The 26,183-nt window shown below is 34.5% G+C and overlaps 1 protein-coding gene across 6 annotated transcripts; it reads right to left on the reverse strand.

The window, feature by feature from the left end:
- Positions 1-5,018: 5,018 nt before the first annotated feature.
- Positions 5,019-24,563, reverse strand: LOC107962954 (small RNA 2'-O-methyltransferase). Of its 6 annotated transcripts, XR_005928196.1 has the most exons (12): positions 24,100-24,346; positions 23,586-23,887; positions 22,077-22,166; positions 20,941-21,398; positions 20,581-20,823; positions 18,582-19,519; positions 18,028-18,176; positions 17,833-17,949; positions 17,489-17,626; positions 13,925-14,351; positions 7,170-7,774; positions 5,019-7,035 (listed from the first exon to the last, which is right to left on the reverse strand). XR_005928196.1 is itself a non-coding variant. In XM_016899538.2 (11 exons), the coding sequence occupies exons 2-11, from the start codon at positions 23,856-23,858 to the stop codon at positions 8,927-8,929; spliced, it is 2,841 nt and encodes a 946-aa protein (XP_016755027.1). In that variant the 5' UTR covers positions 23,859-23,887; positions 24,100-24,383; the 3' UTR covers positions 8,642-8,926. The 6 variants fall into 6 exon arrangements, 5 of the variants coding, with proteins under 5 accessions (XP_016755027.1, XP_016755026.2, XP_040970645.1 ...); XM_016899538.2 differs by lacking the exons at positions 5,019-7,035; positions 7,170-7,774 and adding an exon at positions 8,642-8,934 and having other exon boundaries at positions 24,100-24,383; XM_016899537.2 differs by lacking the exons at positions 5,019-7,035; positions 7,170-7,774 and adding an exon at positions 8,989-9,439.
- Between the last annotated feature and the right edge of the window lie 1,620 nt (positions 24,564-26,183).

The raw sequence follows: 26,183 nt of genomic DNA on the forward strand, positions 1-26,183 counted from the left end.
ACTGAAAACAAGGGCACATGCCCATGTGGAAAAGTGACACGCCCGTGTATCCTCTTAACATGGCCATGTTGAAGGACTGTGTGGCTCACACGACCTGAGCATATTGGGACACGCCCATGTCCCGAGCCCATGTGGATTTATTTCTCAATTCGAACCTACAAGGGTTTTCACATGACCCGACACACGCTCGTGTCCATGGCCAGTGTCCCTCACACGACCATTACACGCTCGTGTCTCAGCCCGTGTACTAAAACCTTGACATTCTGTTTCTAACATCAGCAACAATTTAAGGGCACACAGCCAAGGCATACGCTTGTGGACTATGAACGTGTCTTCCACATAGTTGAGACAGATAGCTGTGTCTCAATCCGTGTGGTTACTACTAGGCATTCTGTTATGTCAAATTTAGGTCCAAGGGACACACGGCCTGACTACACCCCCTGGGGCAGACCGTGTGTCACACACAGCCTAGACACACGCCCATGTGTCTACCCGTGTGGATAAAAACAAAGTTATCTACCAAGCTTTTTTGGTCACCCTTACTTACACCGACCTACCAAACATCAAATAATACCAATATAAACATTAACACATCATTTCCAAGCTATTCTATTTCACATACAAACCATGCAAAAAAACACATCCATGAAAATCCTCATCAATTTCATTTAGCAATAATAAATATTAGCCATCATCCATGGCCTTATACAAAATGAATCAATCATTCATGATAGGCCAACATATTTGGCTAAAACATTATGACACTAACAAAAAGACCGAGATCCTATACATGCCATATTCAAATTGTTAAGTCTAACTATATCAAGTGCTTTAGTTAATAGTTTGATCAGTGACTCTGACGTCCCTTAAATCCTTGAGCTAGCTTAGCGGCTCTATAAGAAAATGGAAAAGAGAAGGAGTAAGCGTAAAGCTTAGTAAGTTGCATGAAAATAAGTAACAACATCAACCATGTATATTTATACACATAGCATATTATAAACCAACACAACATTCTTGATTTAACAAGGGTAGATTTCACTACATACTTATACATCACAAGTATCAGTCACAGATTATAAGATTGTCCTGAAATCACCCTCATAGATAAGTATCAGTCACAGATTATAAGATTGTCCTGAAATCACCCTCATAGATAGAACTTACTCAATGTTATCCTTACCATTAAAGCCTCATAACTAGACTCGTATCTCATGAGTTTCGAAAAAAGAACTTGTACCACTCACAACATGATTATATCATTCCATATATTTATCATAAACTTTAAATAACTTGTGAAACCATTTGGAATACTAAAGGATATCCGATAAGCCTCACACAAAAGGGTAAATTGTCGATGCCATGTCCTAGACATGGTCTTACATTGGCTCACATGTCAAGGCCGATGACATGCCCCAAACATGGTCTTACACTAGCTATCGTCTCAATACCGATTCCATGTCTCAGGCATGGTCTTACAGTGGCTCTCATAAAGTGGTCGATGCCATGTCCAGACATGGTCTTACACTAGCACACATATCAACGCCAATGCCATGTCCCAGACATGGTCTTACACTAGCTCTCATAAAGTGGCCAATACAATGTCCTAGACATGGTCTTGCACTAGTCTTACACTAGTCTTACACTGGCTCTCATAAAGTGGCATATGCCATGTCCCAGACACGGTCTTACACTAGCACACATATCAACGCCGATGCCATGTCCCAGACATGGTTTTACACTAGCTCTCATAAAGTGGCTGATGCTATGTCCCAAACATGGTCTTACACTAGCACACATATCAACACCAATGCCATGTCTTAGACATGATCTTACACTAGCACACATATCACCCAATTGTCATGGCATGGTAGACATGGTCTTACACTAGCACACATATCGCCCAATTGTCATGGCATGGATAGCCAATCTATTCCTAGGCTCAACCGGGAATTTACCACATTAAATTTCACCATGCATTATTCATAAGCATATTCAACCATAGTATACAAAATCAATCATTCAATACATAATAACGATAAAGTTACCTTACTTACATACAACTTACCTCGGTAAACAAAATGTGGGCGACTAATCAGTTTTTAATCCAGTAGCTTAGTTTTCCCCCAGTCTAGGTCCGGATTTCGTATTTCTTGATCTATAATGATAAAATTTACTATTTTAATCATCACAATAATCAAGACATTTTATAACCCACATTTTGGCAAAATGACCATTTTGGCAAAATGACCATTTTGCCCCTAGACTTTCACAAAATTATGATTTTGCCTCTACGCCAGTAAATAAATTTTCATCAAACTTTCTCACTAACCAAGCCTATCCGAATTCTTTTTATACTAGAAGTAGCCCAAAATTCCAATTATTACACACACTTTTCACTCATTTTACAATCTTCACAAAATGGTCCATTTTAGGTGTTTTCATGAAAATCCTTTCACAAAAGTTGTTTATTTAACAACCATAACTCATTTTCTTCCATAATATTTAAGAAAAAAACATGAGTACTCAAATTCCAGCACCCTAGACTCTCAACCATTTTGCAAAATAGTCCCTCCATTAGCTAAATTAAGCTACAATGGTCCCAAAAGTACAAAAATTATAAAGAAAAGTCATCAAAATAACTTACTTATGAGAGAACTTAATGGCTGAAAGTTTCAAGCTTCAAAAAACCCTTTCTTGATGATATTTTCGGTGGAGAAGATGAATGGTAAAAAGATGAAGCCCTTTTTGTTTTATTTTCTCTTATTTCTAGTCAAAATAAGCTACCAACTCCACCTAATTTTGACTGTTTTATTCTTCTGTCTCTATGGCCGGCCACCCCTATTGAAATGGGTCTATTTTCCCTTTAAATACCCCTAAGTATGATTCTCTAGCTATTTAACTCCATTTGCTAGAAAAATAAAACTTTTTCCCTTTATGCGATTTAGTCTTTTTTCGCAATTTAGCTCACAATCGCTAAAATTAATTTATCAAAATTTTCATGCACTCATATAAACATGTTATAACACATAAGATAATATTAAAAATAATTTCTCTAGCCTCAGATTAGTGGTTCCGAAACCACTGTTCCGACTAGGCCCAAAATCGGGCTGTTACTTTAAACCGTCCCGTACAAAGCATAGGTACAATTTCAATTAAGTTTGTTGCTGTAAATATCACAACAAACCGATTTAAAAAATTTTAACTTTCATTATGCCTAAAAATACTATTTTCTTAACTGATAGTTCTAACAAATACTCCATCGGTACTTACAGAATGTCTTGCTCCAATCAAAGTAATTAAAGTAAGAGAATTTATGTTCTGTAATTTTAGATAAGGCTAGAACCATCTCACTGATAGGAAACTTGGTCTCCATCGTCATTCTAACAAAATTAATCAACCCTACCAAAGTTGGGTCAATACCCAAAAAGAAAACCAAAACACCAAAACCCCCTATACAATTTTCGAAGAGTATCAAAACGCAAAAAAATTTCAAACTAAAACCAATTAAACAACAACAACAACAAAAACCACCTGGCATGGTTAGAAAACAAAGTCAATGTTAGAGTAGGGAGGCACTATTGAAAATATTGTGCACGCACCCTAGCACATTGGTGCATGAAGATTTCATTGCGAAGCTAGTGTGGCGCATGAGTCACACTCTCCAAGAACCAAGACACCAGATTCAGAAGAGCAGTTGAAAAGACCAGATTTTTATTGTGGGTTCATATCTCACTATTTTTTGTCGGAATGACAATCGGACTAAAGCTAAAAGGAAATTAGTTGAGCGTGAAATTAATCAGACTTAATTGAGATTTAAAAGTGGATTCGAATGAAATGGTGATAGGTGAAAATGAGAAAGGGCTTACAAAGCAGTTAAACCAAAAATAAGAAAAAGAAATGAAATGGCAGAATGGTTTTCCCAATGCTACATACAAATGGAAAAAGATAAAAGAAACAAATTATATTTTATTCAATCTCAAGTGTAAATTCAAACGTATTTCTCAAAGCCACCATATAAGGTATTTATATACATTCCATATGTTAAATTTAGTTTAATTCATCTAACAACCAACCACATAAAATCAAATTTTATATCAATTTTTTTCTAAATCTAGCTTTTACAAAGTCAAATAAAAAAATCTAACCAGCCATAAATTTCTCAAAATTTTCAATTTAGCACCCTTTTAATACTTGTGCTGCAATTTAGCTCGATTTGCTTACTAACTTGAATTTCGATGCTCCAACTACGTACTTGATAAATTTAAACAAAAATCACAGACGCGGTAGCAAAAATTACCGAAATTGGGTGTGTTAAACATACAAATTCAGCTTGTTATCAAATCCCCCTACTTAGCCGATGTTTTTCCTCAAGCATGATATGTATTCCTATACTAGAAATCATTCGATAATTCTTTTCAAAATCAAATCTCCTTCCTCAACCAAGCGTAATGCAAACAATTAGTTAATCAAAAATAATTAATTGCTAGGTTAAAGAGCACTTTTTTTCCCTTTTTTTTTTAAAAATGAGACTAAGCACTTTTATTAGGCAAGTTTAACGAGCCAACAATTTTTATGAAATATTGACTTAGCCATAACATTTTCAACTCTCAAAAATACTTTATTTATCAAAGTAAGCAATAGTTATTCATGAATCACCTAATTATTTAAATAAACTAAGCATAAGACTTGGAAGTTCATTTTAGAAACGAATCAAGGAATAATCTTAGTATACAAATTAACACATACACAGAAGAAATAACATGACATGTCCCCTTAGTTAACCCATATCGCCCTCAATGTGCAATTTTAAAAGAATGAGAAAGAGAAGCATCAAGTGTACTCACCGTGTATGTTTAATTTGGCAAAGGGTGGTAGAAATGACGGCTTTGCAATATAGCGAGGATATGTGAGATTCAAGCCTCCATCATTATTCCTAGAAAGCAAAATATTAAAATAGATTAAATAATAATATTTTTTTAAAATATAATAGCGTTAGTTTGACGAATTGAGTGTTTTTCGTTTGGTTCCTTGAGAATTAATTCTTCCACCATGTGCAATTGGAAGTTCTTGTAAAAAGGTTTCAACCTTTGCCCATTGACCTTGAAGCACTTTCTGAATTCCTTCATTATTGATGGATTGAGTTCTGATTCCGAGGCCTACAAAATGGAAGGCAAAAGTTTAGTTTGGAAAGGAGACAATTCAAAATTTTTACCTTGACTTCTAAGAAACTGTGGTGCCTCCATGAAAATGACAGCTTCACGAATTGGTTCCTTAATTGCCACCAATTCCTCTAGTTTTTCCAAAGCATCGATATCTAAACTCTTGCAAAGTACATTCTGTAATTCATCTTCTTCATTATATTCAAAATGTAAAATTGTCAAGGGTTCAATAATATTGATACTAGAGACATTCCTCATTATACTAGGGTGGTCCATCGCCTCATAAACATTGAATTTGACCACTTTACTGTCAAATTCCATAGTTAGAGTTTCACTTCAAACATCAATTTCCATATGTGTGATGCTTAAGAATGGCCTACTGAGTAAAATATCCGACGAATTTTTTGAATTGTCACCCTCCATGTTGATGATGTAAAAATCTGCTGAAAAAATTAGTTCAGTTACCTTGACTAGGACATCCTCCAACACCCCTTCCGGATACACAATTGGCCTATCCGCTAACTGAATGATCACCCCTATTTCTTTCAAAAGACCCGTTGTTTAGCAATTTAAAAATAGATAAAGGCATAAAGTTAATAGATACACCTAAATCACACATGGCTTTCTTTATGCCAACATTACCTATTTTGCAAGATATAGAAAACATACATTGTCCTTACACTTGCACCTAAATCATACGTTTTCTCTTACATTTACCCATTCGCTACCTTAAAGTTTCTTCTTGTCAGTGCATAATTCTTTTAATAATTTCAAATAGTGTGGAGCTTGTTTTATCGCATCGAGTAAGGGGATATTAATTTCCACCTTTTGAAATGTCTCAAGGATCTTTTTCCCTTCTCACTCCCTTTTACATTGAGCGAGCCTTCTAGGGAATGAGGGTGGTAACACAAATGGTTTCAATGGTGTCGACTCCATGAGAGCTACTGATTCAGATTTATATTCTTCTCGTTTAATGTTGTGATCATGACTCGTGTCAGGTACTAACTCTAAAATCATTCCATCTTTTATGATCATAGCACTCGTATTTTTTCATGGGTTCAGCTCGGTTTGAGATGGCAATTTCCTTTAGGTCTTTAAATGACTAACTGTAAGAGCAAGCTTACTTATTTTTTGATCTATTTCTTGGAAGTGTGCTTCAGCCTTTTGTTGGAATGTTTCGATGCTAACAGCTAACCTCTCTATTATGGTTTCAAAAGATGACTTTGGGCGTTGATACTATTGAGGCAGAGATGGCCTTGGTTGGTATAGTTGGTTGTTACATTGATTCAATCCAAAACTTAGATTTGGGTGGTCTCTCCACCCTACATTGTAAGTATTCGAATGTGGATCATAAAGCCTTTGAGGTGGGCCTCAAAAGTTCCCAACGACATCTATTTGTGTTGTTGTGTCCTCGTGTAAAATCAAACACGAGCTTGTTGGATGATCTAACATGGCACAAATCCCACACAACCGAGCTGGGTTCTATTTTCCTACAATCAATTTTTTAACTATATTAGTCAGCTCGTCAATTTAACTATTAAGGATGGAGTACTTAGCTCATGAACCCTTCTCATGGGTTCTATAATTGGTCGATATTGTTGAGAACTCGCAGTCATGATCGAAATTAATTCCCTTGCTCTTTGAGGAGTCATGCTAACAAGTGCCCCTCCGTTAGCTGCATCAATCATCTTCATTTCCATAGGAGTAACCCCTCATAGAAATATTGAATAAGTGATTATTTAGTTAGGCCATGTTGTGGGAAACTTGCACACAACTTCTTGTATTGCTCCCAGTAGTCATAAAGTGATTTCGTCTCCTTTTGTTTTATTCCGTCAAGATCTCTTCTTAATTCAGCTGCCTGAGCTACTGCGAAGAACTTGTCAAGAAACAAACGAAACTTATCAGACTATGTATTAATAGATCTTAAAGGTAAATAAAATAGTCATTCTCTAGTGGAGTCAGCTTAAAAAAAGAAAAAGCTCGAAGTTTAATATGATCCTCAATTACTACCTGAGGTTTCATGCTTAAACAAACCATGTGGAACTCATTAAGATAAGTGTGGAGGTTCTCGTTTTTCAAACCATGAAAAGTGGGCAATAAATAAATTAAGCCCTACTTTAATTCAAATGATGTTCCTCCCGTTGAATAAGTTATACACAACGGTTGTTGCTCATCTAGTGCCACAGCAAGTTATCGAACGGTTTGATTCACCATTTCTTTTTGGTTCACTGAGTATATTGTTTATTGCTTCTATGTAAGATAGTGCTTCTTATTTTCCCTCTCACATGCGGTTGTTTTCTACGTCGAGTAGCTTCTTTTTGTAACGTTCGAGCTAATTTCTCGATTTTCAGTTCAAATTCTAAGGTTCCCAATTCTAACCTGGTCATAAGTAAAATAAATGAAAATTAGAATAATTTTCAATCCCCGGCAACGGCGCCAAAATTTGATAGGCGTTGAAACCATAAAATATAATTTTCTATGCTCTAACTTAATTAAATAATAGTATAGAGTAGTAGGGGCAATCCCACAGAGACTGAGATTCCTAATATTCTTGTTTACGTGACCAGATTTCTGAGTCTAGGCAACTGTCGTGCCCCCGACCTGTGCATGCAAAGCTGTAAAATAAATAAAATAGGGGAGTTTAGTTTATAAAGAAAATAAATTAAACAAATATAAAATAAAATAATAACATAATTATGATAGCAAAATAAAGTTAAGGAAATTAAATCAAATTGGTAAATTAATATGTGAATGCTTAGCCTCAACTTCGGTACACTCCAAAATCAAACCAATCCTTAAAAGTAGATTTTCCTTTCCAAACGATAAGTTGGTTATAACGATTAAGGATGCCCTGACAGCCAATTTTTCCTTGTGTAGTTGGTTCCAGTATGACCTACAAACCAACCATTACTGATTATCTAACCACGTAACGCATGTCAACAATTTAAGATCCTGGCAACTTAATGATCTAGAAAAGTCTAACTCAAATTAACAGCCTCAACCGCGTGGGTCATTTAAATTCGATCACTATCTCCCTTGACGAAATCCAACTAGCTTTTTCCAATTGAACACGTCAATTTGTTCGTGAGAATTCAAACTTGGCAGACAACATCTCGTTTTCCCAACTGTATGCCAAACAATTCCAACCTAAAGCATGCTTTTTGAATTAAAATTGAATTACCTTTAAGGGGTTATTGTGACTATCTCATATATCGGAAAAATAGCAAATATCGTGTTGAAAAGGTTTTTATTTTAGGTTCATACCTCACGATTTTTTGTCAAAATGACAATCGAGCTAAAGCTAAAAGGAAATTAGTTGAGCATGAAATTAATCATACTTAATTAGAATTTGAAAGTGGATTTGAATGGAATCGTGATAGGTGAAAAGGAAAAAGGGCTTACAAAGCAGTGAAACCAAAAGCAAGAAAAAGAAATGAAATGGCAAAATGGTTTTCCTAATGCTACATATGAATGGAAAAAGATGAGAGAAAACAAATTATATTTTATTCAATCTCAATTGTTTCTCAAAGCCACCATACAAGGTATTTATATACATTTCATATGCTAAATTTAGCTTAATTCATCTAACAACCAACCATATAAAATCAGATTTTATATCAAAAATTTTTTAAATCTAACTTTTACAAAGTTAAATAAAAAAATCTAATCAAACATAAATTTCTCAAAATTTTCAATTCGGCCCCCTTTTATTGCTTGTGTTCCAATTTAGCTTGATTTGCTTGCTAACTCGAATTTTGATACTCCAACTACATACCTGATAAAATTAAACAAAAATCACAGACTCAGTAGCAAAAATTAGCAAAATTGGGTTTGTTAAACATAAAAATTCAACTTTCCATGAGATTTAATGTTTCCATGGACTTTATTGATAGTTACCCAAATCTTGGGGTAAATCTATTTTTTTAGTCATGGTGCACCAATTTTCAAAGCATGCCCATTTCCTTCTAATTACACAACATTATGCAATCGTTCCAACAGTGCAAGTATTTTTTGAATACATTGTTTGCTTACATGGCTTACCTAAGACTCTTACTTACAATAAATATACAGTTTTTACTAGTGCATTATTGAAGGAACTTTTCCATTTGCATGGAACCAAACTTCAATTCTCCATTCTTACCACCCTAAGACAGATGGGTAGACAGAGGTGGTCAACCGTACTGTGACAATGTATCTTCAATGTTTTGTGGGAGATTTTTCAAAGGGACAGGTGGCATGGGTACCGAGGGCTGAATATTTTTAAAATACCTTTTTCCACTCTGCACTACAAAAAACTTCAAAGTTATATACGGTCGTGATCCATATCATTTGTTGTCTTATGAGGCAACATATTCATTTTTCCCATGTTCTCAACACACCTATCCCAAATTCATTTTTCCCGATTTCTCTCCCTCCAAAAAATAAAAACGTTTATGGTGCTTGAGAACTGCAATAACCTTGCACTACTTTTAAATGAACTCCAAAGCAAGCTTCTTCTGCTTGTCCCAATTCTCACCAACGCTTTTGTCCCATTAAAATTTAAATATAAGGAAAACCAGCCAGGGCATATTCACTTTTATTTATAAAAGAAAAAGGATAAATCACATTCAATAGCAGAAACATCGTATAGAGGAATGTGAAATAATAAATTCAAAAGCTTTGCAGACTTCTACTCATGTACAATATGTACAAATTTAGGAAGAAAAATTATTCTTATTTCTTCTAATCTGACTACAGTCTTTTAAAGAATAACAGGAAAAATAAAAAGGAAATAATCTCTAGAAATTAGCTTATCCCTAAAAATTAGTAATTTGATTATGGCTAATAGTACAAAGAAATTCCTAGAACTAAGGTAAAAAATCTGCTTAATTTAAGGAATTCCAACACTCCCCCTCAAGCTGGAGTGTAGATGTTAATCAAACCCAGCTTGCCCATAATTTCTTCAAACATTTTTCTACTCAAGCTTTTGGTTAACACGTCTTTGCTACTTGTTGTCTTGTAGATAGATATGAAACACAAACTTCCCGTTTGTTAATTTTCTCCGTAATAAAGTGGCGATCAATTTCCACATGCTTGGTACGGTCATGGTGTACAAGGTTATGAGCTATGCTAACTGCTGCCTAGTTGTCACAATATAATGTTATAGGTTTTGTATAGGATAATTTTAGTTCTCCCATTAGCCGTTGTAACCACATTCCTTCACATATACCGTGGGACAAAGCTCAATATTCAGATTCAACACTGCTTCGTGCCACAACAAATTGCTTTTTACTCCTCCATGTCACGAGATTACCCCAAACATAGCTGCAGTAACCGCTTGTGGAACGCCTGTCATTAACTACCCCTACCCAGTCTGCATCAGTATAGACTTCTATGCTTCGATTTACATCTTTCTTGAAATGCAACCCTTTACCAAGAGTCCCTTTTAAGTATCTCAATATCCTGTAGGCAGCTTCCAAATGTTTCTCCCTAAGAGCATGCATAAATTAACTTATGACACTTACTCCAAAAGCTATGTCCAGACGAGTGTGAGAAATATAGATAAATTTTCCCACTAACCGTTGATATCTCCTCTTATCTACCTCTTTTCCATCCTTATCAGTTCCTAATTTAAGGTTGGGTTCCATAAGAGTCTCGACTGGTTTGCAACCCAACAGTCCAACTTCAGAAAGTAGATCAAGAACATACTTTCTTTGAGAGATTGAAATACCTGCCTTTGACCTTGCTATCTCCATTCCTAGAAAATATCGAAGATTCCCCAAGTCTTTAAGTTGAAACTCAAGACTTAAGAACTCTTTTAGTTTTTCAATTTCAATAGAATCATCCCTTGTTAATATTATGTCATCTACATAGACAATAAGAATACAACACTTCCCATTATCCGAGTGTTTATAGAATAAGGTGTGATCAGCTTGACCTTGAGTATAATGTCTACTAGTCATGGCTTTGGAAAAACGATTAAACCAAGCCCTAGGGAATTGCTTTAGTCCATACAAGGACTTCTTCAACTTGCATACTTGGCCTTTGCTTCCTTCAAATCCAAGCAGAAAATCCTTGTAGACTTCTTTGTTTAATTCTCCATTGAGAAAAGCGTTCTTTACATCCAATTGGATCAAAGGCCATTCTAAGTTGACAGCAATTGAGAGAAGCACTCGAATAGTATTCAATTTGGCCACCGGTGCAAAGGTTTCCTCATAGTCCAACCCATATGTTTGAGTGAAACCCCTGGCCACAAGTCTAGCCTTGTATCAATCAATGCTCCCATCTGGTTTAAATTTTGTGGTGAAAATCCACTTACAACCCACGGTCTTCTTCCCAATAGGTAGTTTAGATATTTCCCAAGTTCCATTGTCTTCAAGAGCCTTTATTTCTTCAAACACAGCTTGCCTCTATTTGGTTGACTTAAGAGCCTCTTCTATGTTTTTTGGAGTTTCTATAGAGTCAACATTAGAAACAAAGGCATTGTAGGATTTAGACAAGTTTCCATAAGATACAAACCGAGAAATGGGATGTTCGTGCAGCTCTTAGTGCCATTTCTTACTACAATTGGAAGATAAATGGAAGATGAAGGAGGTGAAACTTCTTCCTCAAGACAGTCCTCGGGTAAAGATGGCATTGGCACTGTTGTTTCTGTCTCAGGCAGCTGATGTCTCCAAGAGTATACACGAAGCCCCTGAGTTTTTTCTTGTTTTTCAAAATGAGTAGGCTGTTTTTCTTCATTAGTATGGTTAATCACCCTTGTTTCTTGTTGCTGAACAGTGGAGATGGGAAAAACAGGTTCCAAAACAGGAAAAACAAGTTCCAAAACAAGAATAACAGTGGCTGTAGGATTTTCAACAGGTTTTGTAATGGTGGTAGGGCTGATAGAACCTTAAGGTATAATGAGAAGATTGCTCGAGGTCTCATCTTCACTAAGTATCTCCCCCTGAAGATGAGAGGCTGAAAAATATGGCTCATTTTCGAAGAAAGTAACATCAAAGGACACAAACATCCGGTGTAAGGTTGGAGAGTAGCACTTGTACCCTTTTGTGTAGGTGAGTAACCAATAAAAACACAAGTGTTGGCTCTAGGATCAAGTTTAGATCGGTTAGGTTGATGGTTGTGGACAAATGCTTTGCAACCAAATGTTTTGGTTGGGAAATTAGGAACACGAAACAAGGGAAAACTTTTTTGAAGAGTATGTAAAGGTGTTTGAAAGTTTAATACCTTAGATGGGAGTCGGTTTATAAGATAACAAGCAGTGAGGAGAGCTTCTCCCCATAAATACTTTGGTACACCCATAGTAAACATAAGAGCACGAGCCACGACTACAAGATGTCTATTTTTCCTCTCAGAAACCCCGTTTTGTTGAAGGGTGTCAGGATAAGAACTTTGATGTATGATTCCTTGCTCAGAAAGATAAGGACTTAGGATAAAATTAAAGTACTCTCTCCCATTATCAGTTCTAAGGGTGTGAATATTTGAATTGAACTGGGTTCGAATCATTGAATGAAAATTTTTGAAGACTCTAGAGACTTCGGATTTTTCTTTAAGGAGATAGATCCAACAAACTCTAGTGTGATCATCAATGAAAGTTATGAACCACCTAGCCCCTGTGATGTTTTTTACTCGACTGGCTCCCCATAGATCACTGTAGATTAAAGAGAAAGGTTGAAATTGAACATAAGGTTTCAAAGGATAAGGGACACGAGTGTTTTTAGACAGTTGGCAAACTTCACAGTTCAATGAACTTATTTTCTTATTTAGAAATAGTAGACGAAACAATTTCTTCAAGTACATGAAATTTGGGTGTCCTAGTCTACGGTGCCATAGCATGATAGAATCTTCTTTTGATGTAGATAAGGCCATCCCTTCTTGTGAACTGTGTTTGTTCCAAACATATAAGCCATCATCAACTTTAGCAGTGCCAATCATCTTCCCCGATTCTTGTTCCTGAACCACACAACCTAAAGCAGAAAATTCAACAAGTACTTTTTCATCCTTGGTAAGCTTGCTAATTGAGAGTAAATTATAGGAAAGATTTGGAACATGTAAAACTTTATCAAGGGAAAAATTTTCAGTAAGTCTAACTGTCCCCATTCCAGCCACCAGCGAGTAAGATCCATCAGCTATGCGAATCCGAGAGTGATCATGACAAGGTAAATAGGTGTGAAACAAACTTAGATTACCTGTCATGTGGTCGGATGCACCTGAGTCTAGTATCCAGGAAGTTGTGATAGGTTCGTGTAGTATTTAAAGCAGTACCGTGAATAGCTAGTGACCCACTGACTGTAGGAGTCCCGAGTAGTTTATGAAGAGCCTCAAGTTGAGTTTTGGTTAGCCGAAGTTTATGAAGAGTCTCATAGGAATTTTCGGTGTCACCCATGGGAATAGAGTTTCTAACAGAGAAAACAGAACAAGAAAAGAGAAGAAAGAGCAGGATCTACTGAATTCCTGATGCTCTTGATAACATGTACAAATTTAGGAAGAAAAATTATTCTTATTTCTTCTAATCTGACTACAGCCTTTTAAAGAATAACAGGAAAAATAAAAAGGAAATAATCTTTAGAAATTAGCCTATCCCTAAAAATTAGTAATTTGATTATGGCTAAAGTACAAGGAAATTCCTAGAACTAAGGTAGAAAATCTGCTTAATTTAAGGAATTCCAACACAATATGTATAAATTTGACGGCTATTTTACCATGGTCAAAATTTATAGTTATAACCCTCTACTGCGAAACTAAATTCAAAATATTTATCTATTAATTTGTCAGAGGAGGCTTACTTCTATTCCACTCCCATATAACTTTGTATTGCCATACCGAATCTTCATCCTTCAGACCGTCAGCATCCTCGGGTAGAAACACCCTTCTAAAGACGGCAATCTGTGAAGCAAATCCCGGTTCCAGATCAACAGCACCACCAACCCCACTGAATTCAACCCTATACTTGTGTCTAACAGCTAATTCAGATGCCCAATGTTGAAACTGCTCTCTTGTCCACTCAAACTTGTGGTCATGGTTGCGAAATTTACATGATTGTGACTGAATCTTCTCCTCCGGATCATCTTCATGGCTTGTTAGATTGGATTTCTGGAGAACAACATTGTACTCATAGTTGGGAGTCGAAACAATAAGAACCCTTGGACGAAAAGAACTGAGGACAATATCACCAAACAGACTGGCCTGCTCCTCCTCCATATGTTCAATCACCTATTTATTTTAAAAATGTAAGCTGCAATCAAGAACAATAGAAAGCAAACTGCATTCTTTTTATTGTTAACATCAACATGATATGATTAGCTTTCAACACTAAAGTAGAAAATATACCCCGGATGCTGTTCAGACCCCTTTTTCAATCAACCCAATTGGAAACCTTGGATAAGTTACAAATTTTCATTTTTCATAAAATCTATTATTCTTTTAAACCCAAGAAGTTGGAACTAGTGGCCATTCCGTTTGTATTCAAGGATCACATAAGCAGTGGTGCTGCACCAATCTTATACACCAAACATTAGAACCTAAGGATTTGGTCCCAGTAGTTACACCCATGACTTATGATTAATTACAGGGGCCAAAGAGCTTCAATATATAAGCAAATGTGCATGTAAACATGCATATATCTCTTCATATATAAAATAATAGAAATATATCACAAGTAAATATACATAAAACTATATATAGGTTATGAAATTTTCTGAATAGTCCTATCAAGAAAAACCTACAGTCAAATTTTCAAAAGTTAGGCACAACCAATAATATGGCACAACAAGAAGAATTATTTAAGGTTTCCTATAAATATCGTCATCCTGAATTTCAAATATTTCTATTACCTGATGGAACCACTTTTAAGAAATCAGTAATCAAATTTACACTCTGTGCTTTCCATAGTCTATTACTTGGGTTTTTTGGCAACAATGAAAGAGAATACTTTCTACAGCCAGTTCATTACTTGGTCTTCTGACAACAATGTAAGGGAATACGTAGACAATGGCACAATGATTTCTTTTCATTCCTTTCCTTTGGCCAATTCAAGTATCATGTCCCATTGGTATTCATCTTCCCAACAAGTATCCACATTTATGGTGTTCAATATCTATTTCAAACATTTTTAAAGCTCTTCACCATTTAATATGTTGTTCTACTAGTGTTGCCAAGTCTTGTGCACTCTAGGCACTAAACCATTATATTGCTTGAGGCATAAGGCATAAAGAATTGTTACCCTAAGTAAGACACTGTATATGTATGTATTCTAATATATGTCTATGTAGATAAAATATAAGATTACAAGAAATAATTTTGATAACAACTCAAAGCAACAGTCCAATTTATCCTAAAATATGCAAAAAAAAAAAAAAAATCTTTAGTTGGATAATATGCACGATTTGTTCATGGTCCCCCAGGTTGTTGGATACTCAAATATAGAGTTTGGAATCCCCCTTTTTTACTATTTAAGGTAGAATTAACGAAAGAAGATACTAAGAAGATAGTCAATCAGACTGATTTTTGCAACCAACGCCTGACATAAAAGCAAGCCTAAATGCACCAAGCGTGCACCCAATCAAATGTCCCTATCCGAAACAGAATAAGACACTTTCGTTGTCCACCAAGGCACAACACCTAGGTATATATATTAACAACACTAGAAGTCTACATAACCTAACATAGTCAAAATTTAAGAGCAATAAATAAAACTAAGAAAATATATTATGAACTCCAGAATTTCTTGTTATAGGTAAGACGTATGTTTTAGTCAATCTTGTTCGTACAGAACAAATATGTGAAAATGGGTAATGCTGTGACACGGCTGACAATATTAGCTTTTACATGGAAAATAAACCTATCAAATCTGACAAGAAGTAAAATACATCTAACCAATCCAAATCCAAACTTGATCCAACTTGAATTAACCCAAAAAAATCAACGTCTGAAATCAATAGAACTCATATCACCCAAAAAATTAACTCAAATTTGCACAAACTTAAAATAAGAATAATTTGATTTTTACAGAACATTAATTTCACAAAAATAAGAAATATAACATAAATTATTAATCTATTTTGATTTTATGATTAAATAAAAATAATAAATATAAAAATATTGTTACTCTAATTTTATAACTCTAAATTATCTTTTAAAGTACTTTTTCTTTACTACAATTTTGTATAATCTGAATAATTTTATTTTTAATTATGATAAAATAGAATAAAAACAAATTACTTCTACAATTATAAAAGGATTTAATTTTTATGTTTATTATAAATATCTTTTTTTTTCTCTTATTTTCACTTTGCAAACTAATTAAATAGAACAATAATAATCATTCTAAAACAAAAATAATTGAAAACAGTTCGATAAACTAATTCTGATGCTTTTAGACATTCTATTTTAAACTTCATAAGAAAATGCTACTTTCTAAAATAGCTAAAAAAGAACAATCTAAAATCAAGTGAAAGATAGATTATAAACACAGTCACACCTACTAACACGTAACCAAAATGTTCTAAGATTTCAAATTACAAATCCACATAAAATTTGAATATTGTTTTTGACTTGTTAGTTAATAATTCATTCTCATAATATCACCACAGAATTTCTTATCACAAACAGTCATGGATCCATATGGCCTTTTGGCAATTAATATATTACATATATGGCTCATGGTTGATTGCAATCTGCTAGATTGGATTGACTTCAGAAAAAAGTTGACTTTGAGAATTTGAAATTGAAATCTTCGAGTATAGAATCTGAAATTGAGATGACTCTGGAATTTGATTAAAAGTGAAGTAGTGAACCAATGATTACATATAATGGAACGTCAAGTAAAAACACTTCAGTTTAGTAAAAAGTAAAATCACATTCTTTTTCATCTATATATAAAATTAACTTCAATTGAAAGCACACAAATATTCTATTTATTTTTAATATTTTATTTTTTATCTTCCAATAAAATTATAATAAAATATTACTCGATCAAAAATTCTATTTAATATTGAGTCTAATTTAGGCTTAAAAAATAAATAGATTGAACTCAAATGGGCGAACCCATTTTCAAAATGACCTGAATCAAAAATAACTCATACCTAACCCTCGAACTAACCTGATCCAAAATCCAAACCCCCCAGACTTGTCCAGTGACAGGTCTAATGGAAAGTATATTCCAAACACTAGGCTAGGAAGAAGAATTGAACATATGTAGGTGAGCTTAAGCTTTTTACAAAGATATAACACATAACAAATGGTTAGTGCAACCACAGTTTCTTAAAAACACAATCAGCAATTAGCAGTGTAGCATTAATTACCAGTGTTTTTGCATGCAAAGGTTCAATAAGAGGGTTAGTTCTAAATACCTCTAAGCATGTGGCAAGATCAAATCCACACAACCGAGAATCAAAATCTGTAATAGAGCCATCAAAAAGAATGGCAGATTTTATACTCCTACAAGGTGCATCAAAATCCGACTTCATGACTAGTTTTGAATGAAGAACCTGTGTAATAAAGACATCAAAGATACTTAGCCACATTTTAACTTGCGAGAGAATAATATAGCACACTGATGATTTAAAATCCTTATCTGCACATTTATGATATGCAAGAATGGAATAATTTATTTTATTCATATCTTTCAGATAATGCTCAAAGAGACCTCAAATTCATTTGGCCATACGTGAAACCAAAATACACTGGAACACACCTTTGCTGCACGACTGAGGCTCTTTTGTGAAATATCAACTCCGGCAATTGTTTCCAAAGAAGTTGGATACTCCAACAAAGACTCCAGTAAACTACCAGAGCCACATCCAAAATCAACCTGCAACAGAACATAGCATGATGTCAAGCTGAGCTTGTTATTATCAACGCTGCAAAAACGAGGAAACAAGATAAATACCAAAGAAGTAGCACAAAATTCTTGAATCTGTTGCACTGCATATTCGACACGTTGCTTAGAAAGTGGTGGGTTGAAAAGTGCCTGCTCCATTCTGTCTTCTGGGGGTTCTGTCACCTGTAACAAGATGATCGAGTACTCCAAGCAGCAAGCTTATGCAAAGAAAACCATGTATAGCCATTTAGACCTCTCAACCATTTTAAAGCAAAACGCTATTAAAAGAATTATAAAAGCTCCATTTATTGCTAATAACATTAGTTGCCGCGTTAAAGCTTCAAGTGATTATAGATTACAAATATAGTTGCTATTGTACATACAACTGAAATTAATGAAGCGCATATTAACTGACATTAGCATTACCACGTGAAGTGTCTCATGCACATAATATATTTTGTTTCCCTGGTCACTGAAAACAATTTTTAATCTAAGTGATACGTTTTTTCAACACACAACACGGATTTAGACACTGCCAAAGCATTGCAGGCAATCCACATCCCTAATCAACACAAGGAAATTTATCAACTATTATTTAGCATTTAACCAATGTATTTACTCACGTGAAGTTAAGAATGCAAGAGCATTTGCCAAATCCTTAGCTGCAGCCAAAACCAAATCTTCAGGAGGCAACTCTGTATAGAAACAAGCAGACTGGCCAACAGACATCTGGGAGACAACAGCTTCAAGACAGGGAATTACCGCTCCAGTCCCCATCTCAAACTCAAACTCCTCGATACTTTCAAGAAGCTCCTTCTGAAGTTCACCTTTTGTCACTAAAGATACAGAATAACATACGCACAAAAGGGATCCATTAGATGGACACAGATCAGAATCTGTACCTTCTATATTTATATAACTCGCATCATTTTCCACCACACCATTCAATTCAGGTTCTTTCCTTCCCAAAGTTTCATTATGCTGACAGTTACAAACAGATAGGCATTTTACAACTTCCTTGAAAAAGATTTGTCGATAAAACTTAATATCAAAGACATTGGCTAATTGTTTTTCTTTCTCCAAAGACATATCTATGTCCTTTAAATATGCATTCAACCATGATAAAACTTTTAAGGAAGCACTCTGGACAGCATCATTTTGCTTCTTATACAAAACATTGGGTGCACACTCCAAAATCAAATCTTGACACTTGGAGTATATTTTTATTTCACAAGTAAAACTGCTTCCCGATACCACCAATTTTGGGTCAACATCAACAGATTCATTTTCATTGGTATACTCTCTCTCTTGATCAGCTGATTCTGAAACCCCAGGTTTATTGTTTGATCTTGACAACTCCGATGATACTTTTAAAGGAATACTTGAGACACAAAAAACAGGTTCTAATAGCCGGTACTGGCGACAGAATGAACTGAGAATTTCTCTCGGGAAGGAACCCTTCCAGTTTGTCTTTGTAGTAAACGTCAGGGGCAACTCAGCTGCAAGTATTGCCTCTCTGGACAACTTGTAAACTCCACTTGGTATTTTACTTATAAGCATCCTGCACAAGTCCAGCCAAAAAAAATATAAAGCGAATAGTGACGAACTCAACAGATGCATCATACAAGAATACCACTAAAGGCAGATAACTGATTGAATAAGCAGCCAAATTGCAGAAAATTAAGGTGGTTTGGCCAGATTATCAAGGGCTTGGCTCGCACATCTAGAGAGAACCCCCTCAGTCCCACTTCTTCCAACAACTTGACAGTTCATCAACGGTCAGTGAAGCATTCATTGTGCCTTACTAAGCAACTGAGTTAAGGAAAAGCTTTCCAGGGCAATTGATACCTTACTCCTTGGTTTCCAATGAAATTAAAATACTTGGAATTTTTTGCCACAACACGAGCAAAATAAAGTGGTTTGAGGAATGTATACTGAAATTCCATTTATATATCTAGGTATTAATGATTTTGGAAAATTTTTAACGGAGTTTACTAATAGAGCCAGCAGCTGGTGATGTCTATAAATTCCGAAGTTAATCTCTAGGCTCTAATTAGTTTTTTTATTTCATATTTCCTTGTTTGGGTAGTATCTATGTTTAAATAAAGAGATTAGGAAGGCCGTTCCTAAAATTTCTCTAGATCTATTTTTTCCTTGATTTAAGGGATTAGTTTGCTGCTAAAATTGAGGATCATACCTGTTGTCATATTTCTCCTATATATTCAAGCAGCCTTGTTTTATGAAAATGCAAAGCTTTGCTATTTGAAATTCTTCACTTCCTTTCTTAGGTCAGTGCATTGAGGTAGTATTGTGCTTACAGTTGCATAAGCTAGAAAGATGACATGGGAAGAACTAAACGTAGCTGTAACTATCAAAATTTCCTATGGTTTGATATTGAATTCTATCCAGAAAGCACTCCAAAAAAAGATAAGAATGAGCTTGATTGCCCTTAAAATTCAAACATATCAAGGTAAGACATACTAACAGTCTTATCAGCTGAGGTCATTAGCAGCCAGGGGTTTCAGAAGCCCTGTGTGCTAATTTGAACCCCCAACATAGAAAAAAGCCTTTAACAGATGAAATAGTTTCAAAAGAAAGTGTGTATGCAAATGAAGAAGAAACCTGTAATAAGATTGCAAGGTGACATCTTCATGGAAAATATCTTGGCCTTTCCAAGTGTAACCAATGGATGCCAAAATTGAATCCCCATATATATCTTGACCACAAAGAGAGCTGGCCCTTGCATTCAAAGGTCCTCCAAACGGAACAACTTTAGCATTTAAAAGATCAGATGACATATCTAGAGGATATGACTTGGGAGCAGCAAAGTAAAATCTTGTTTCAGATGAAGCTTTACCAATAGTCCTGTTGAGAAATAAAGACAGTTAGTTCCTTACAGAGGACACATGATCTTAAGGACCATATTTCACACATAGAATTGCCATTTCAGGCATCACCAGTCATATAACAGTTTCAACATACCTCGAGACCAAAACCATGTTGGCATCTGATAATCCAAGTATTTGTGCAATAACATCAAAGTAATAACCTGTTGATGATATATTAAGAATCACCGGTTCAACAGCCTTTTCAGGTGAACATGGTATGTATATGGCCATAGTTGTAATGCTTTCAGCAACATCAGACTGTTGAGATATTGATGATTCTATGACATTAGGAGGATAAGGATCTTTCCTCCAAATCGAAAGCTGTCCCTCAGCACCAACAACCAACTCTGGTAATCCTGCAGCAGCTCTCATAATATATGATAAGACCAAGAGAGGATGAGACTCCACAGTAGGATTAATTATTTTGCACAGATTATTAAGTTTTCCGTCACATATAGCAATAACAGAAGCAGGAACTGAAGCATTAAGATCACCAACTCTGCGTAAAGCCGCTTTGAAATGACTGCTCAAAGGATGAAGAGCTGGAAGGAACTTATTCAATGATTGAAAAAAAAAATAAAGATAGAAAAGATCAGAATGAAAATTTTATTTGATTTAAAGAAATAAAACTATTCCCTGACAATATAAAAAAAATAGATAAAATTAACATAAATGCATGAGAAAGAGATGAAAACTTCATAAATGAGTAAATAAAGCAGAGTCAAGAAAAGCTGGCCATTGCAACTACATATTTTGTGCTTGGAGAGAGGACCAACAGAAAAGGAGGCGAAGAGAAAAACAACTCTATTGAACTCACCTAGTAAAGATGAGTCAGGAAGCTAATGCATTCGCTAAAAATAAATAAATAAATAAATTTCACACTAGCTCGTTAAAATTGGGATAAAGTCGGGAAAAGTTATCTTACCCAAGCTCCCTGCAAGCAGAAGTATGATAAATACTATATACTGTTATCTACAGTCCTTTCTCCTATTCTAGTAGAAAGTTGTACAGTTCAATGCAAACTTATTATTTCTTGATGTACAGTGAAAAAAGAACAAAAGTCCAGATAATTCCATGTTTACATGTGTCACGGTTATTGGTTGTGTATAGTTTGAGAAAGAAAAAATAGAAGTAGCATATACATGCATACAGACACACAACCCCCTACTAATGCACTTGGAAATGCACAAACCCACTGCAATACACCAAACAAAAAAATAGTCCACCAACCTCGTTCGAGAATATATATTTAACACGAGCTATCAACTCTCTCCATGCTTCCTCTGCAGTGGGACTATCAGCAGAAAGATTGATGCCAAGCTGAAATTTCAAAAAAGAAAAAAACTAAGAAATATAAGAAGATAAAAATAAGAAGTGACACTTCAAATTGAAGATTGCTTGGAAAATATGAGAAATTAACTAATAATTTGCTCTTATGAGTGAAAACAAGCTTAAAAAATTATTCTTCACTATACACAAATGATAGAACTGCTAAAGCTTGAAATAAAATATGATCATGTCAAATTCATAAGTTTAGTTTAAGTTTTATGCAAACAAAAACGATCACAATTCAGTTCACACTATTCATTTCTGGAAAGACAAATAAAACATGTTACATCCACATAGACTTATATATCCCAAAGTTATTATAAACTCAAAGATACAGTTCAATGAACAAGGGTCTCAGTACAACAATCTGGAAAATACCCTGACATTGTACCTTGATGGTAGCCCCGAGAAAATACCTTAACAATTAACAATTTATAAGATCGGGCAGAAATGTACAGGAATATGCATGAGTTAAATGCCAGCTATGGCAGTTGATACCAGATTACTAAGAAATTGAGATACTCAATCAGTTTCTATGTTCCTTGCATAAAATTTGGTTACAAGCTTCCAAAGAGCAAAGTCAAACTTGAGTAACAACAAATACCTGTATCACTGGGAAAATGCTTTGAGATATTTATTTGAAAATGAAAGCATATCTAGATGAGGAGGATGAAGAAATTTGAAATATTATCATCAAAGAAAGCAGATAATAAATTAAAGCTTAATAGGATGACAACAGGATAGCAACCTCTAACGAACAAAGACTCAGAAAGGGAATCAGACCTGAAGGGACATATTCAGTATTAAAAGAGAATACTGCATCCCCTAACAATCATTTACATGGTTATAAACTGACAATGGCATTAACCTAATTAATTTTAAATATCTGTGCAACATAAAATTTAGACAGAATTAACAAGTAGATGGTCTAACATAAAAGGTGCATCAACTGCCATTGTCTTTTGAGTTACATCTGGAAGAATTTGTAAACATCAGAAAATTCTGAAATGATAAGGATCCTGCCTTATGTTTGACTACCTAACTGTTCACTTTTAAACTTCAAGCGCTGAAATAAAAAATTGACGATAGTTCAAGTAAATATATATATATATATACATATATAATTTCTGAATTTAACTCAATTTATCCTCAAAAACTTTTCATCAAGAAAAGCTTACTTCAAACTAATGGCTTCCAAGATACAACCTTGTAACCCCAGCAACAAACCAAGGAACACCTATTCAATAGTTGCAAATGGCATAAAGAACGCTCTTTATTTTTTATCGAATTTCACTATATATTCCACAAAATATCACCAAAACTCACAATAAAGCAATCGATGCAGCTACTGCCACGTCTATCAACCTGGAATTATAAGGAAATCAGTATGGAAACCAAGAAGATTAAAACCTTTTCCAAGGCAATCTGAGCAGCAGACTGCTCAGCATCTTTCTTCTTCTTAAAGGACCCAGACACAACAGTAAAATCTGGAAGGTCCAAGCTACAGCGATAAAGGCAGGGCCCCTTCTGAAGGATAGCCAATCCTGGGCATCCATTTTGAGTAGGTTCCTCTACTTCCTCTACCGTATAAGAAGCTTTGCTTCCAAACTTCTGGTGTATAATAGCTTTAGGCGTAAGCGTGGGCTTTCTTATTGCCTGTACCAATGATCCTCCAGTTTCCATGTGACCTCCAGATGTTTGAACAAATTAATCTGGAAAAAAATTAAAAAGTTCAGAAAATGCTAATTTATCACGTATACAAAGAAAATGGGAAGAACAACAACTCAATAAGAGTTGCATTTCACCAATAGCACAAACAAAACCCTAAACCCTAAAACGAAAAACAAAGAAGAAAAAACTAAACACATTCTACAATCAATTGAAAAAATAATGGAAAATGAAAACATAGAAAAGAAAGAAAGACCTGTTAATTTCTTAAAATGTGGAAGATTGAAATCTAGTCTTAAGGATATGAAGTTAATTCCTACTCCAGAATCAATGTTGTGAGAATAATGAACACGATATGAGATGAAGAGATAAGATAGACAGAAAAGGGATGGGTTTGGCCATGCAAAGAAGAGAGAAGATAGGGAGTCCTTGAAAGGAAGAAGACGGAGAGGGGAAATTACTTTGAAACAAAGTAGTAGACCCCTTTATCTTTCTTTTTAGTACTTTAATCTATATAATAATAACTTGTTGGAGAAGATTGGTTCAAAATTCATATACAATTCCTACATTTTGAAATTTAGTTTTCAATTTTTTTATTTTGGGTTCGAATTTCACCCTAAATAAATATTTTTAATAAAATAATAATACTATATCAAATTAAAGTGAATAAAAAATATTTAAAAGCTTTGTATTTAGTTATAAAATCTGCAACTTGACTACATTTCCAAGAGACATGTTTTATCACTCAATAATTTCTACTTTATAGCATTTGCTGAATTTGTCGAAGTAAAGCCGAATTTGAAGACATAGAGTAACCTTTTTGAATAGTTTTGACCACCTCTAAACAATTTCTTTAAACCAAAGCCCTATTATGCCTCTTTTTTGTAATAAAAGTAAATCATCTCATATGCCCAATAACTCAACATAAAAAATTAAGCAATCACCCAAATTATGGTTAAACCCAACAATCTACTCCACAGACTAATCTCACACCACATCGTCAGCAGAGGCTAACCTGTACTCACATTCCTAGCCCCATCAATATGTAGATAAAGAAAGTTACTTGACAATGATAGAATATTTTAGATCTATAATTTACTTAATATAAAATTTTCAACAAAAAAATATTGAATAAGATAAAGTATTAAAATATTAATGATTTTATTTTTATTAAAAATTAAATAAATTACTTTTTTTAAATTGAAATATTCAAATTATAATATTTATATTTTATTTAAAATAATATAAAATATTATATTAATAAGATTAAAATTGAAAAATAAATAATTTATTAAAAATAATTATAAACAATAAATTTATATTCAATACTTATATTTACTAATTTACCAAATTTTTATTATAAATTTATCACTTATAAAATTTAATATTAAAAATTCAACACTTAAATTTTTAATTTATTGAACATACCCTTTATTATTACGAGATATGAACTTATTTCAAAATTTTAAATTCAATTCCAAATTAAATTTTAAAATTCCTTTTATGGATTAAATTGTAATAACATTTTTTCATGTGGTATACTAGTATGGTGTGTCTTGTATTATTATTATTGTTGTTGTTGCTGTCGTTGTTGTTTTCGTTCGTCGTAGCCGTTGTTATGCATTAGGCGGTAGAAATATATATTAGGAAAATAATAGAAACTCTAATTTAGAATTCAAGTTTGGTGAATTTTATTTTCACCAATCAAACTCATAATTACCAAAACTCAATATGTTTAAACTCATTCTATTTTCTTCACCTTTTCTTGTCCCAACATTCCATCGTCCCACCTGCTCCATCATCCTTAGCCCATTACTCTTATTATGCCAATTACCGGTTGTTGCCTGCATCGCCACTTTCGTCCGAGCCTTTTCATGTCCCTGTTTTTCTCCTGGCCTCACCTACGCTCAACGTCGCTTTAGCACCGTACCAGGACACCTTCCATCGTCCGGCTTCCAGCCCTGTTTTGCTGCACCAGGCCGCTTGTCGCTAACCCAGCTCCCTAGCCTTTGCATAGTGTAATCGCCCTTTAGTTGCCTGACTTCTCTTTTCTTCACCATATACAGAGCTATTTTTTCACCGGCCATAACAACTCCATTCAGCCTTCTAAGCTAGTGGCAGACTGGAGTTTAATGGAAGGTTCGAATCTTTAACCCATGGTAAATAATCATTGGACGTGTTTTTTTGTGGAAAAAGTTGTGAGATGGGGTTTTGGTTTTAAGATGTTTTTGTTTAACCTAAAGCCAACAAATGAAAACCCAAGGAAGTGATCAGACTTGCCAAATTCATGGGAAGGAGTTATTATGCACTTGCTTTCTTTTGGGATAATTGCATGTCAAG

The sequence above is a fragment of the Gossypium hirsutum genome, chromosome A06 (genome assembly GCF_007990345.1).
Source record: "Gossypium hirsutum isolate 1008001.06 chromosome A06, Gossypium_hirsutum_v2.1, whole genome shotgun sequence".
NCBI lineage: Eukaryota > Viridiplantae > Streptophyta > Magnoliopsida > Malvales > Malvaceae > Gossypium > Gossypium hirsutum.